General features: G+C 37.3%; 1 protein-coding gene across 1 annotated transcript; it reads left to right on the top strand.

Annotated features, from left to right (window-relative positions):
• On the top strand, positions 1-1,985 carry LOC125223908 (60S ribosomal protein L10). The gene is made up of 4 exons (XM_048127215.1): positions 1-86; positions 974-1,475; positions 1,567-1,648; positions 1,734-1,985. Exons 1-4 carry the CDS (start codon positions 77-79, stop codon positions 1,797-1,799), a joined length of 660 nt encoding a protein of 219 aa, XP_047983172.1. The 5' UTR covers positions 1-76; the 3' UTR covers positions 1,800-1,985.
• The last annotated feature ends 12,441 nt before the right edge of the window (positions 1,986-14,426 follow it).

Raw genomic sequence — 14,426 nt, 5'->3', positions numbered from 1 at the left:
CAACCATTACCTATAAATCAAACATTTTCTCTCCCAAAACCTAATTTTCTCATTTTGCAACTACACACAAATCGCCATGGGAAGAAGTAAGTTTTTTTCTTAGATATTGGGGCCTTCTGCACTAGATTATACTTGTCAATTCCGCAAATTTGCTATATTTCCTCATGATAACTGTCACGGAGATTTGTTAAGGATTTTGGATTCTGAAATATTTGTACCGCTAGTCTGAAAAAATGATTGCTTTTGTTGATGAATAGGAGCATGTAATATATCCTGAGTTTTGGGTTAGCGTATCGTGAATTAATTTTGTTAACTTAGAGAATCACCAATTGGGAGGGTTGGGAGTTGCTGCGCTGTTGGCCCGATCCATTTCAGTACCGAAGAAGGGGATTGGGGGTTGAGTGTTTTTTTAAAATTGATTTATTATTATTATTATATGAATGAAAAAAATAATTTTCTTAAAAATAATTTTAGTTGTAAATTTTAATTATTTAGGACTTCTATTGTTTTTTTAGGATTTGTATTTTTTTTATGAAATTTAATTATATGAATTCGTTTTTATACTGTTGTGAATATTAAATTTACAATTATTTGAAGTGAAAACAATGAATAGTGGTAATTGATTGGAGATGGGTGGCTGGTTAGAACTCTCATTGTGTGTAAAGAGATGGCCAGAGCCTTAGAGGGGTTGGGTTGGGAGAGGGCAATGCTCTAGTGCTTTCTAATCTGGGGAACTTTTTGTAGACCTGCTTCCCTGCTTTGCATTCTCCCTTTATAATTATCTGATTCGCCATCATGAAAGTTTAGTTTGAATTTGTATTACCACATGTGCATACCTTTTCCCAATTTTATTATAGTTGTATTGATATTTGATATTTTCCTTTTGTTGGGATATTGCATGAATTGCTCTGCTAAATTCCATTTTTAGGATGATTTTATATGTTTTTGTAATGTGTATATTCTTGCTTTGTAGGGCCTGCAAGGTGTTATCGCCAAATCAAGAACAAGCCCTACCCAAAATCTCGGTTTTGTCGTGGTGTGCCTGATCCAAAGATCAGGATCTATGATGTGGGTATGAAGAGGAAGGGTGTGGATGAATTCCCATTCTGTGTCCACTTGGTCAGTTGGGAGAAGGAGAATGTGTCCAGTGAGGCACTTGAAGCTGCCCGTATCGCCTGCAACAAGTACATGACCAAGTTTGCTGGAAAGGATGCCTTCCACTTGAGGGTCAGGGTGCATCCCTTCCATGTGCTGCGTATCAACAAGATGTTGTCGTGCGCTGGAGCTGATAGGCTCCAAACTGGTATGAGGGGTGCTTTTGGCAAGCCTCAGGGTGTGTGTGCTCGTGTGGCCATCGGGCAGGTTCTCCTCTCTGTCCGTTGCAAGGATAACAACAGCCAGCACGCCCAAGAGGCTCTGCGTCGTGCTAAGTTCAAGTTCCCAGGGCGTCAGAAGATCATTGTCAGCAGGAAGTGGTATAACTTGTATTGCCTTTTTAAAACTTCATAATTTGATGCTTCGTGACCATCCTCTAATGTGCGTATGTTTTGCTTGTATAAAATTTAGGGGCTTCACTAAATTCAACCGTAGTGATTACGTGAGGTGGAAATCAGAGAACAGAATTCAACCAGATGGTGTCAATGCCAAGGTTTGTATTTTGAAAATTCCAACTCTTATTCATAGACGTTTATGAACTTATTTTGTGTTACTCAATTTGGGAATGTTTTTTGCAGCTGTTGGGTTGTCATGGGATATTGGCTAACCGGAAGCCAGGAAGTGCGTTTTTGACAGCTGTTTAAGCTGCTTAAGATAGATAGCTATCAAAATATTGTCTCCTTTTGGCCCAAGACTTGTGGTCTAATATGTTTGATATATTCGCTTTCAAGTTCTTATTACCTTTCTTAATTACTCGTTGTGGACCTATTTTCAAATCAAGATTTTGTTTGTATTCTACCAAGAATTTTAATAAACTTTTGTCGCCCTTAGTTTCCTTGGATTAGGATTATTTGTTTTTTATATGATTGAAGTAGGGGTGGCGAAATGGGTGTGGGGATGACTTGCGAAATGGGTTACCCACACCCGACAAGTCGGGTACCCGTATCGGGATTACCTGATACCCATGTCGGGTATCCCGACATTGCGGGTACCCGCATCCGATCTGAAGCTTGGATGTTGAGTTTTGTGCATAAAGTTCTTCAAACCAAAGGTTGAGTTCATGAAACCAATTAATATTTATGCTTCGAGTTATTTTAGTAGTGAAGAATTTTGAGATTGTTGCTGCAATATGATTTTTGATTTTTGTTTTTCAATTTGTTCCTCAATCTTAATGCAATAATTCCAACTGTCTACTATGCACAAATGTGGAGATTTCTAGTCTCTCTCACTGAAAATACTGAAAATATGATGAGAGTGCGTAAGTACGTCATATTTATATATTTTAATACTATATAATTTGTACATTTCCAAATTCCAAATTCAAAAGTAAATGCAAACAAAAATTTATTGTATTAATTTTGATTGCACGTTTTGAATAGATTGAGAATAAAAGCGAGGGCACACTCTATTACTAGTTCTCCTAAGTTTTCAAATGTATGTTTGTTGAAATACAAAAATATTTCAAAAGAAAAAAAACTCTTAGAACTTTTAGATTGTATAAAGTAATAAAAGATTGTATATAGCTAGCTAATACTAATAATATTGAGTATTATCGGGACTAATGGTTATACCCGCGCGGATAGCGGGTATATCCATACCCGCAAAACTCTAAAACGCAATATCCGATTCCGCCCCATTTCCTGTTATCAACGGGTAGCGGGTACCCAATACCCGACAGGTATCGGGTCGAAATGGGACTAACCCATTACCCGCTACCCATTTTACCACCCCTAGATTGAAGTCATGTTATTTTTCATAGATGCGTCTTGGGAGTTGGTTTGAAAAATTTTCATGAGAGGATATTAGGTTTTAGAATTAGGCATGTTAAACATTGATCAAGAAGAAGATAAAAGATATTGATACCATGGATGGAAATTAAAGGAGTTCTTTATTATTGATAAGCTTGTTCTATTGCCTATTATATGAGATTATAATATGTAACTATGCTAAAAGCATTTCCAAGGGAAGAGGTAAACGGAAAGGTAAAGTATGATAACTGCCAAATTTGCCTCTTTTTGATGAAAAAACCTTCTCAAGGGGGAGGTAAATGGGAAGTTGCCTCTTTTTGATGAAAAAACCATCTCAAGGGGGGAGATAAATAGGAAGGTATCATATTTTTTTCTCATTTTGAGGATGTATCTTTACCTCTCCATCAAAGAGAATGTAAAATAGAAAAATCAGTTTTTGAGCTTGGCGAGAGATAAAGAAGCAGCAAAATCTCACAATAAAATTGAACAAATATTGAATTCTCTTAAATTTGTTGTTAGTTTTATGAAATTAATTCCACCAACAAGAAAAAGAAATTCAAACCCTAATTTTTGAAAAAAAAAAACAAGAATAGATTTTCACCTCATTCACTCCTACTTCCAAAGCCAAGCAATTTCTTTTCAATATCAGGCAAAAGAAAATCAAAAGTACAAATCTAGAAAATAAGATAGGAGAAAGAGATTTGTGTTTGAGAGATTGGGGTAGTGCTTCGGTGTTATGAACTTGAATCCTTCGAGTGGATTCTAACTCCAATTGAAATACTTAGGAAGAAATTTAAGAATTAAAGCTGCAAAATACTAAAGAAATGGAAATGTCTATTACTTCATTGCTGAAATGCCACAAAGGCTTTACGCTATTTATAGAGAACAAAATAAAACTATGCACCTAATTAACTGAATGAAACGTGTGTGAGAGGATGCACAAAGTGGAGATAATGCATGAAGTGGAGATATGCTAATCAATGTAACTACTTTGCTGATCATGACTTTGTCAACTACCCTAGATGAAGTCTTTTAAATGGTTGGGCCTTCGTGGGTTACGACATGAGCGGCGTGGGCCTGCTTTAACCGAGTCGGGCTCAGGGGCTGTCTCAACAACAGGACTTGGGTCCATAACATTCCCCGGCAGTTCGAGAACCACCTTGTCCTCAAGGTGTAACTCTGCTGAATGAGATCGAATATGGGAAGCAGGGTCCGAAGTGCCATCGAGGTGTAGAACATGTGGGTGTGCTGTGCTGGAGAGGCTATAGAGGCTAGCTACATTGGTAGACAGAGCCATGTCATTGAGCTCCGGTGGAGGCTGAGTTGTGGCAGCGGCAGAATCACTCTTGACTTCATCATCACCAATTAGAAGAAGGAGTCGAGATGCACAATGGTGAGAACGAGACCACGTTTGGTCACAATTATAACAGAGGCCTTGAGCAACTTTTGCTTGCTTCTCGGGTAGGAGAGCCGACGAACGGGCAGATCGGATTGGGCCCCCAAAGGTACTGAGTTAGGTGATGTGAGAGGAGCAGCTGTGACAGGTTATTGTGGATGGGTGGTGAATTGTTGGCTTGGCGATGATCCCTGAATAGCAGTGGAAGAAGCAAAAGACGACTCATCATGTAATGTTGCGACTTCGCGGGCCATGGCAAAAGCCATTGTGAGAGTAGTGGGGCGCCGCAAATTAAGGTCGCGCCTAAGATGTGGCCTGAGGCCGGAGATAAACACCGAGAGTAATGTAGACTCGGAAACGCCCGAGACTTTGTTTAGTAGTCGCTCGAACTCCGATTGGTATGCCAAAACTGTCGAAGTTTGTTGGACTTTGGACAAAGTACCGATGTAATCTTCGAAATGATCTGGGTCGAAGCGTACATGAATGTGGGATATGAAGTCATCCCATGATAATAGAAGTCCATTGCCACGCATCCACCGGAACCATTCGGAGGCAGGACCTTCCATGCAAAGACCAATGAGGCGTAGCCGCTCATCGTGTGGTGTGTTATAGAAGGAAAAATATTCCTCTATACGATATAGCCACCCGGCGGGGTCTTGCCCATCAAATTTGGGAAGGTCGAGGCGGAGTTGAGGAGCACGGGAGTTTGGACTGTTGAGTGCTTCCGACATATGACAAAACGGGGGCGGCGGGGAATGCGGGGATGGCTGCCAAAAGGCGGAGGTCGGAAATTTGTTGTCATGGAAAGTGTATGTGGAGGTATTGTAGATGGCAGAGGCATGGTTAGGTGTGGAGTAAGTGTATGAGACGGTGGGGTGGAGTGGAGGAGTGCGAAAAGTTGGTCGAAACGCTGCGCAAATGTTGTCGCAAGTGAATCGATTTTCATATTAGTGGAGAGTTGTAGGTGGTCGAGCTGCTGTTGTACGGAGTCGGGAATAGTAGGAGAGTGCGTTGATGAAGAAGCGAGATGGGTCACCAGAGGGAGGCGTGGGCCTGACGAGGTAGGCGGATTGGTGGGAGCATTAGATTTGGGTGGGGAAGTGTTTGGGAGTTCATAGTGAGCTCAATGAAAGCTCCAATGTTATGAACTTGAATCCTTCGAGTGGATTCTAACTCCAATTGAAATACTTAGGAAGGAATTTAAGAATTAAAGCTGCAAAATACTAAAGGAATGGAAATGTCTATTACTTCATTGCTGAAATGCCACAAAGGCTTACACTATTTATAGAGAACAAAATAAATCTATGCACCTAATTAACTGAATGGAAACGTGTGTGAGAGGATGCACAAAGTGGAGATAATGCATGAAGTGGAGATATGCTAATCAATGTAACTACTTTGCTTATCATGACTTTCTCAACTACCCTAGATGAAGTCTTTTAAATGGTTGGGCCTTCGTGGGTTACGACATGAGCGGCGTGGGCCTGCTTTAACCGAGTCGGGCTCAGGGGCTTTATATTTTATATCATATGGTAAATATATTGTTTAATATTTAATATTTTATGTTTAGATTATGGTTTATAATATCTCTTTTAATTTTTGATGATGGTTTAAAAGAGTATCGTTGCATTCTTATAGAATGCAGTCTAGCAACTACTCCCTCTAATCGCGAATAGAAGTTCCATTTTTCCATTTTAGTCAGTCCAGGAATAGGAGTCCCGGTTCACTTTTATCATAAATGGTAAGAGCATCCACAATGGATGCCTGATCTCACGTCCGATCGCCCGAGATCGGGCTCGGGCATCGTCGGGCTGCAGACGTCGGTCGCGCCCGACGACGATCAAAAGATCGTTCGCGACCGATCTCTAGCCCGATCCATCGGGTGAGAGATCGAGCATCCATTGCAGCCCGACGCCCGAGCCCGATCGGGTGTTTTTTCAATTTTTTTTAATTCTTTAAACCCTCATTAAACCACTATTAAAATATGATGTAGTTTTTTTTTAATTTAGTAATTTAGTTTAATGTAGTTTTTCTCAGCTAAGTATGATGTAGTTTTTTTTTTAATTAAGTAATGTAGTTTTTTTTTTTTGCATTTGTGGTGTTTAATATAATATATTTTGGTATTTTAGTAATTAAAAATATTAAAAAACAATAATATTAAAATTGAAATGAAAAATGGATTAGAGATAGGGAATCCACTAGGGCTCCACCATTGTAGAACGATAGGACATGCTGATGTGGCAACCACTAGGGATTTCACTAGGACATCCATTGTGGATGCTCTAATAGGGTATCACCTTCCACTAACTCATTCCACTCATATTTCATTTAAAACTAATATATATATGTGGACCCCTATTCCACTAACTTTTTTCCACTCACTTTTATTATCATTTCTTAAAACTCGTGCCGCACTAAATGGGACTCCTAATGACGGACGGAGGGAGTAACAATTTAGAATATAACCATTTACCTTTTCAATAGGACATTTTATCTTTGGAGTTGGTTGCTTTTCGGAAAGGTATAATTGCACTTTTTGAGAAGGTATAAACATGATATACCTTTTTTATTTACCTTCTTCCCTTGGAGTTGCTCTAACACAAGAAGGAATCTTAGAATAGCTAAATGTAGCGTCGAAGCCAGGAATTTTACGATGGGCCTAAGTCATTGCTGTTAGATATAGGGTTTATTCGATTACGGTGATATCAGAAGTTAGAAGTAGTCAATATATAATATTTTTAAATTTTATATAAGTATAAAGGATGGAAACAAATTTTGTATGATGTTTAAATGTTCACCATAAAAAAAATGGATCAAAATATTAACAAATAGTACTACCAGAATAGAATTTTTTTTTAGATTACAAAGATTTAAAATTATCATAAGCAATGGTGTAAAAGAGAATAAAAATTACACATAAATTACTGCATATATAATACGTCCCCCGTTAACGAAAAATAGTCTCATTTTGCTATTTTAGGATGTCCACAAAAAATAGTTTCATTTTTTAAAATAGAAAGTTTTCCTTTCATGTTTTATCCACTTTTTCTCCTCTTTGAGCTCTCTCCCATGTTATACCAACTTTTTTTCCATATCTCTTTCTTACTAGGGGTGTCGAAACGGGTACCCGCGGATATCCGAATCCGATTTGGCGGATACCCGATCCCAAAAAGCTCAATATTTTACTACCCAATTCCGACATGTATGGTTATACGGGTATCCCAAACCCGCAGTTGCGGGTATCCAAACTCGCTGACATCATTTGAGTTAATATATGTGTGTCACTATGTGTACGTATATAAAAATATATGTGTACCAATATAGGTGTACTGTTATTCATCGTTATAACTATATATAAATAGTACTAAATCCGTCCACCATTTAATCCGTTTGTAATTATGAGTTTAGGTTCATTTTTATACTATAAATGGTAGATAGACCTCACATTTCAATAATCTATTTCACTCACGTTTTATTATAAAACTAATATATGTCTCACATTCCACTATATTTTTACAGCCACTTTTCTTTACATTAATAAAACCCTTGCCGAACTCAAATGAGACTCCTAATGCCAGACATTATATATGTGGGTGTGTAAGTATACGTGCATGTGCTATCCATATAATACTGTGTTATATAGAATGAGAAAAAAATAGAGATAAAGTTTATCGGGCATTAAATATTTGAAACTAATTAACCCTAAACCCTAAAATTTGAAAACCCTAATCCTGAAAATATCGGGTATTATCGGGATTATCGGGTATACTCACGCGGGTATCGGATATACCCCTACCTGCAAAACTTTAAAACCTACTACCCGATCTCGCCCGGTTTCTCGCTATTGTCACGGGTACCCGATACTCGACGGGTATCGGATCGGGATGAGAATTACCCGTTACTCGCACCTATTTCGCCACCCCTATTTCTTACTTTACCTATTTTTTCTCCTATCTCTCTTACTTACGAATTTCTTATTCAAATTCGTGTCGTCCACAAATGAGACTATTTTTTGTGGACGAAGAGAGTATATAGTAAAATGCAAGGACGGAACCAGAAGTTCGAAGAAGCCGGTGCTTAATTAAAGTAAAACGTTTTGTATTTAATTTTATACATAAAGTTTTTGCAAATTTTGTGAGACACCGGATGATAATTGTAACTAAAAAAATTCAATAAATCACCATTATCAAGTACTCCCTCCGTCCACGAATAGTAATTCTATTTTTTTCATTTTAGTCCGTCCGCAAATAAGAGTCCTAGTTCACTTTTAACATAAATGGTAATAGGGTTTCACCTTTCACTAACTTATTCCACTCACATTTCATTTTAAACTAATGGAGTATATAATTGGGACCCCTATTTCGCTAACTTTTTTCCACTCATTTTTCTTAACATTTCTTAAAACCAGTGCTACCAAGAAATGAAACTCCTAGAGGCGGACCCATAGAGTACTATATACTCCCTCTGTCCGCGAATAGGAGTCCCGGTTCACTTTTACCATAAATGGTAATAGGGTCCCACCTTCCACTAACTCATTCCACTCACATTTCATTTAAAACTAATATATACAAGTGAGATCTCTATTTCACTAACTTTTTTGCACCCACTTTTATTAACAATTCTTAAAACCTGTATCGCCCATAAATGAGACTCCTAATGACGGACGGAGGGAGTATGTCACTAAAACTCCAAATTCAATCTAAATTCATAACTATCTAATTCCAAATTAATAAAACAAAAAGTAGAGTAATTCACCAATCACTATCATAATTTCTTGAAATGTAATTCTAAATTGAATGTAAAGTAAAATATCAAGCCTTGATTTACCGTCCCTAAATAATTGATCATTTAATAATTGAAAAATAAGCATATATAAATCTCAAAATTTTAATTATATTTAAAATAAATTTGGATGGTAAATAAAAGCAAGGACAATGCAATTTTTTTTTTCATTTTGCATCGTTACTTTTATTAGAATACTAAATTTTTTATAAAGTCACCAATTAAATGTATATATTCGATTAATTTTAAATTGTAATCATAATATAAAAATATTTGAAGTAGTTTTGTAAAAACTGGCTATGGGCCGACAAAAACTAGATAAAGACATAGTAATTGGATTTTTAAAATAGAAAAAATATTGAATTCGAATGTGCGGGATGGAGTAGTCTGTAGATACTAGGCTCCTCGACTAGCTTTACTTTTGGTGAATTCAACATGCATTCTCCTTTCTTCTTCGTTTGTTTCTCTTCTTCCTCACCATCACGCACAGTGACACAGATTGATATAATTTCTCACATTCGGGGTCGGCCATGAGGGGTACTAGTCTGGCGCCGGCCAAGCCCCCGCTGGAGCGGTGGCTTGGCCTGCGCTTGGTCCGTCCCTGGTCAATCGCAAAATTGAAGGGGGTACCAAGGCCTCCCTAGCCCCAACGTGGCTTCGCCACTGACTAAATGTGTATCATATTACACATAAGCTAATTACTTAACAAGGAAAGTTGACTATACGATATGTGTTCATGTGTTGATCTTCTCGCTTAGTCTGTCTTTACTTTACAATAATAGCAAGGCCAGATTATTAGCCGCACAGAATGCAAAAATCAGACATCACCGCTAAACAACAATTACTCAAAAAACAAATTTTAATGCGTTCATTATCAATACGAATGAATAATAATCGAAAGAGTGATATTAAATGGCCATTTACACAAGGGTAGATTAGATGATGGAATTATAAGAAAAAATGAACATATATATCGTTTACCTTATTTTCGTTTTTTTTTATTTCCCTCCATCTTTTATTTTTGTAGGATGAAATTAAATCAATATTTCAAAATTTGAATTAAAGATACCTCAATTAATACGCCTATTAACGGCTCAAAATTGAAAATTTATCAAAGCATTGAAAGATTAGTTGAGTTTCTACAACTGCTTGCTGCTGCTGCTACTATTACTAATGAGGTAGGACTAGTTCGTCTCATAAGAATATGTACTTTTCAATTATGGAAATTCCTTTATTCTAATGAGGTATGACTCATTATCCACTAACAATATTTTAATTACTTTTTTTCTCTCAACATCTCTCTTAGTTTATAAATTTTGTATTAAAACTCCTGTCAAACCCAAAATGCATATTTTTTTGGGAACGGATGAAGTATTTAATAAGACGGTATCTAGGAGTTGTAATATTAGTGAAATTTATTTGATTGTTGATCTAAAGCTACTCCTGTGGTCACGACACGGACAATTGCACTAATAATAACTTTTCGTAATATTAAAAATGTCACTATAAAATAAGCCTAGCTATAAAATTACAATATTTATAACTGCTCGCTTTAAGAAATAATTTTTAATGAATTATATTAATAAACCCCAACTGAGGAAATTCATCTTGAAAATGAAAAACTAAAAATTACTATTATAATACAAATATAATTCAATTATTTTACTACCATCTCCGTCGATTAAATTTTGTCACACTTTGGGCTGGGCGCGAGTTTTAATAAATGTTATAGAAAATGAATTAAAAAAGTTAGTGGAGACTTTTATATATTAGTTTTACAATAAAATGTGAGTTGAATAAATTAGTGGAATATGATATCCACTGCCAAAAATGGTAAAAAGTGAAATGTGACAAATTTTACTGGACGGACGAAAATGAGAAAATGTGACAAAATTTAAGGGACAGAGAGAATATTAAATAATTTCTACGTTTAAAAATAATTTCTCAGCACTATCATCCACTTAATTAGTGATCATTAGATCGATTTTCTTATATATTCTATTGATAAGAAAGATGGAATATAAAAATACATCTAAAACAAGAAAATAAAAGCAGGCTTCATGTTAAAGTATGTGTAGATAAGACTTTTTCTTTGTTGTTTGATAGAAAAAAATTTATCTAAATTTGTGTAATTAGATGTCAGTGGTTTAACTTGATAAATTGGTGGGTTACATAAATAAAGTTAAAGCTACTATAATTTTGGCAAGATTGAGGCGGACCCATCTTATGTTGGGCTTCGAGTTAAGCTTACATGTGATATCAAATTATTAGAAATGTCCATATACAATTTTCTATTTTGGTATTACTCCATCCGTCCCACTTTAGCAGTCCCGATTTATCATTTTTAAGTGTCCCAATTTATGGGTTCCGATTGGAATATTTCTTAAATGGTAATAGCCCCACATTCCACTAACATTTTTCCGTTCACATTTGATTATAAAACTATATAAAAGTAGGACTTATATCAAACTATCTTTTTTTACTAACTTTCATTTAGATTTCTTAAAACTCATGCCGCACTCAAATGAAACTCCTAAAATGAGGGATTACTATCTTATCAAACACATGCTAAAAAGATAATGAAACGAAATTGGATATAATATTAAAAAATAAATGAAAATGATAATAGTCATCACATCTAATTATTTTATTATTAATAATATTAAATATTATAAAATGACTATATATATATATATATATAGGGATGTACTAGTATAACAACTAATTTTAAAGTTACAACGTACATCCAATCTGGTGCTGCCATGTGGCATAAAAAATGCAATATTGTAATCACTAAAATGCAATATATATTTGTAGAATCTATAAATGAATTTCGCCAGATTGCATTTTTGTTATATGCAGATTGCATTAGAAATCACGTTTCGAGTGATTGAATACTGTAAAACTCTTATTTTATTTTCCAATAAATAAAACAGATTATTTTTGTCATAATGTTGTTATGTTTTACATTTAATGGATGTTAATGCATGTTTAAATGTATAAGTTAACTTAACAAAGTCTAAGTCTTTGTTTTAGTAGACCGGTTGTGGGCGTCGTCCACTTTAAGGTAATACGGTCAGTTCTAAAACAAAGAAAAAGATGAATTTCACAACCTAGATGGAATTTGACTATCCATCGAGAAAGGTTGCAATGTCAGTCCGCATATTTCTAAGCCTTACTGAAATAAGATGACATTGGTGTGGTATAGCACTGAACGGATCTAACAGCAAGACTTGCCTTAGGCTATCTACTGAAAGGCGAGGTCTTGATAAATATTTGTTTCTTAATCAATGTAGGTTAGCATTGAGCATACGGTATTGATTATGCACTACTTTGACTTATCAAATGGTGCGGGTTTTTCGTAACCCAATTATCCTGATATATTGGGTAGTGGTGATCGATATCTAGCGGTGCTAGGATTGCTATTATATTGAATCGTGCGCGAGCTGAGTCTCGTTTGATAATGTCCTCAAGAGGAGCGTGAAACAAGGTTTTATTATTCGGAACCTAGCTAGTTGGAGTGTGATTACTCTATGAATAATAAATAAGCGTTTCATGCTAAGTCCACTCTTGGAATTAATAAGAAGTTAATTAATTAAGTCAATAGCAGACATTAATTAATTAATGGACATTTTAATCTTAAGCACGGGAAATGAAAGTTAAACGGAAACCCGGATTACTTGTAATTTCGGATTTGGATGGGGAGAGTTCAATATTACTTCTGTAGTGGCTGCTCGTAATATTCCAATTATAACTTATATTAAATTGTGGGTTCAATTTAATTAGTAAAAAGTAAATTGGATGAGCCCATATCCAAAACCTTCCATAGATCCCTGTCTGGGCCCAAAAGGAACTTAATATAAATAGGAGAATAAAGGAGACAGAAATAACACAATTTATTTTGCTCAAATTTTCGAAAATCATAGAGCTCCCCAGCTGTAGGAATTTTCGATTTTCTCTCCTATTTCAAAAAGGATTTCTTCTGTCTTCTTTATTTAAGTCCTAGTATTCTAGTAAGATCAGCCCACACTGATATTAGAGTACAGTTCGGGAACCAGAGAGAAGATTTGTGGTCTAGTACTCAAAGCATCACGTGGAGAAGAAGCTAGCCATCTTCGATTCTTTGGAGAATTAATTAGGTATTTTTCTGCTCCGTAGAAAAGCATGTTTTAGGTTTCAATATTCTTAAAGCATGATTGATTCAAGTTATGAGCATGATACATGTGATAATTACGCGAATAGCTTTTGTCTAAATAATCTGCTAAATAGATCTGATTATTATGTGATTTATTATGCATGCGCTTCCGCTGCCGGTTCCTTCAATTGGTATCAGAGCCAGTCTTTGGCTCTGATTATTTGGATTTAAATTTCGCGAAATTCATGTATGCATGTCTTATTTGATTACGAAGCATGTTCTTGTTTTATTATTTATGTTTATGCATGTTGAACTCAAGAACATTCGAATCATAGAACTTGAATTATTCGAACGTGTGAGATGTGCGATTCGTCGGCGCTTGCGCCGGGACGAATCGCACTACGTACGATCGGAGTAGGGTAGTCGAAAGAGGGGGAGCCGAGGGTCGACGGAAAAGGGGCTCGTGCCGGCCGAACCCGTCGAACCCTAGCCGGCCTCGATCTAATCGACGAATACGTCGATTGAGTGGGAGCGAGGGGCGCGATCAGCCGGCGACGTGCAGACGAGGGTGGACTCATGCACGCCGCCGGGAAGACCGCCGTTCCCGGCGCAATCCACGAACCATGACCGATCAGTGGGAGCTTCGGAGCGATCATCCGGCGACGTGAATGCGTGCGAGGGCACGTCTACGCCGCCGGTGAGACCGCGGCGCCGATTTTCTCACAGCTTGAACGGTGATCGACGGCGCGACATGGTGGCGAAGCCACCGGGAAAAAGCCGCGATGAACCCTAACCCTAACCCTAAAGACCAGAACCCTAGTCGACCGCGCCGGTGGTACGCGACCGAGAGCAGCCGCACCTAGCGCGGCGGTTGCTGGCTCGCGTGAGACCGCCGGAGCAGTGGGAGAACGCCGCAGCTTCGCGGCTTTAGCCGCGCGGTTGGTGATCGACGATGGATGGTGACTTGGCGGTTTTACCGCCGGGAAGAAGGGAGTCGCGGCGAAGCCGCGAAGGAGGGAGGAAGCGACGCGCCGTTCGGCGCGAACCGCCGGCGGCTGTCGGGCGGCGAACACGCCGCTCCGGCGAGAGTCTCCGGGCGGCGTCTTCAAATCTTCGTCATTGATGATTCGTGCGAACCTCGAATCACTAGATATTGACGAAAGATTATTTTAATGATTATTTAATTCATTAATTAATAGATATCATTAAA

This window comes from Salvia hispanica, chromosome 4, assembly GCF_023119035.1.
Source record: "Salvia hispanica cultivar TCC Black 2014 chromosome 4, UniMelb_Shisp_WGS_1.0, whole genome shotgun sequence".
Taxonomy (NCBI): Eukaryota; Viridiplantae; Streptophyta; class Magnoliopsida; order Lamiales; family Lamiaceae; genus Salvia; species Salvia hispanica.
Note: the sequence above shows the minus strand (reverse complement) of the source record. Positions and strands in the feature narration are given on the sequence as shown.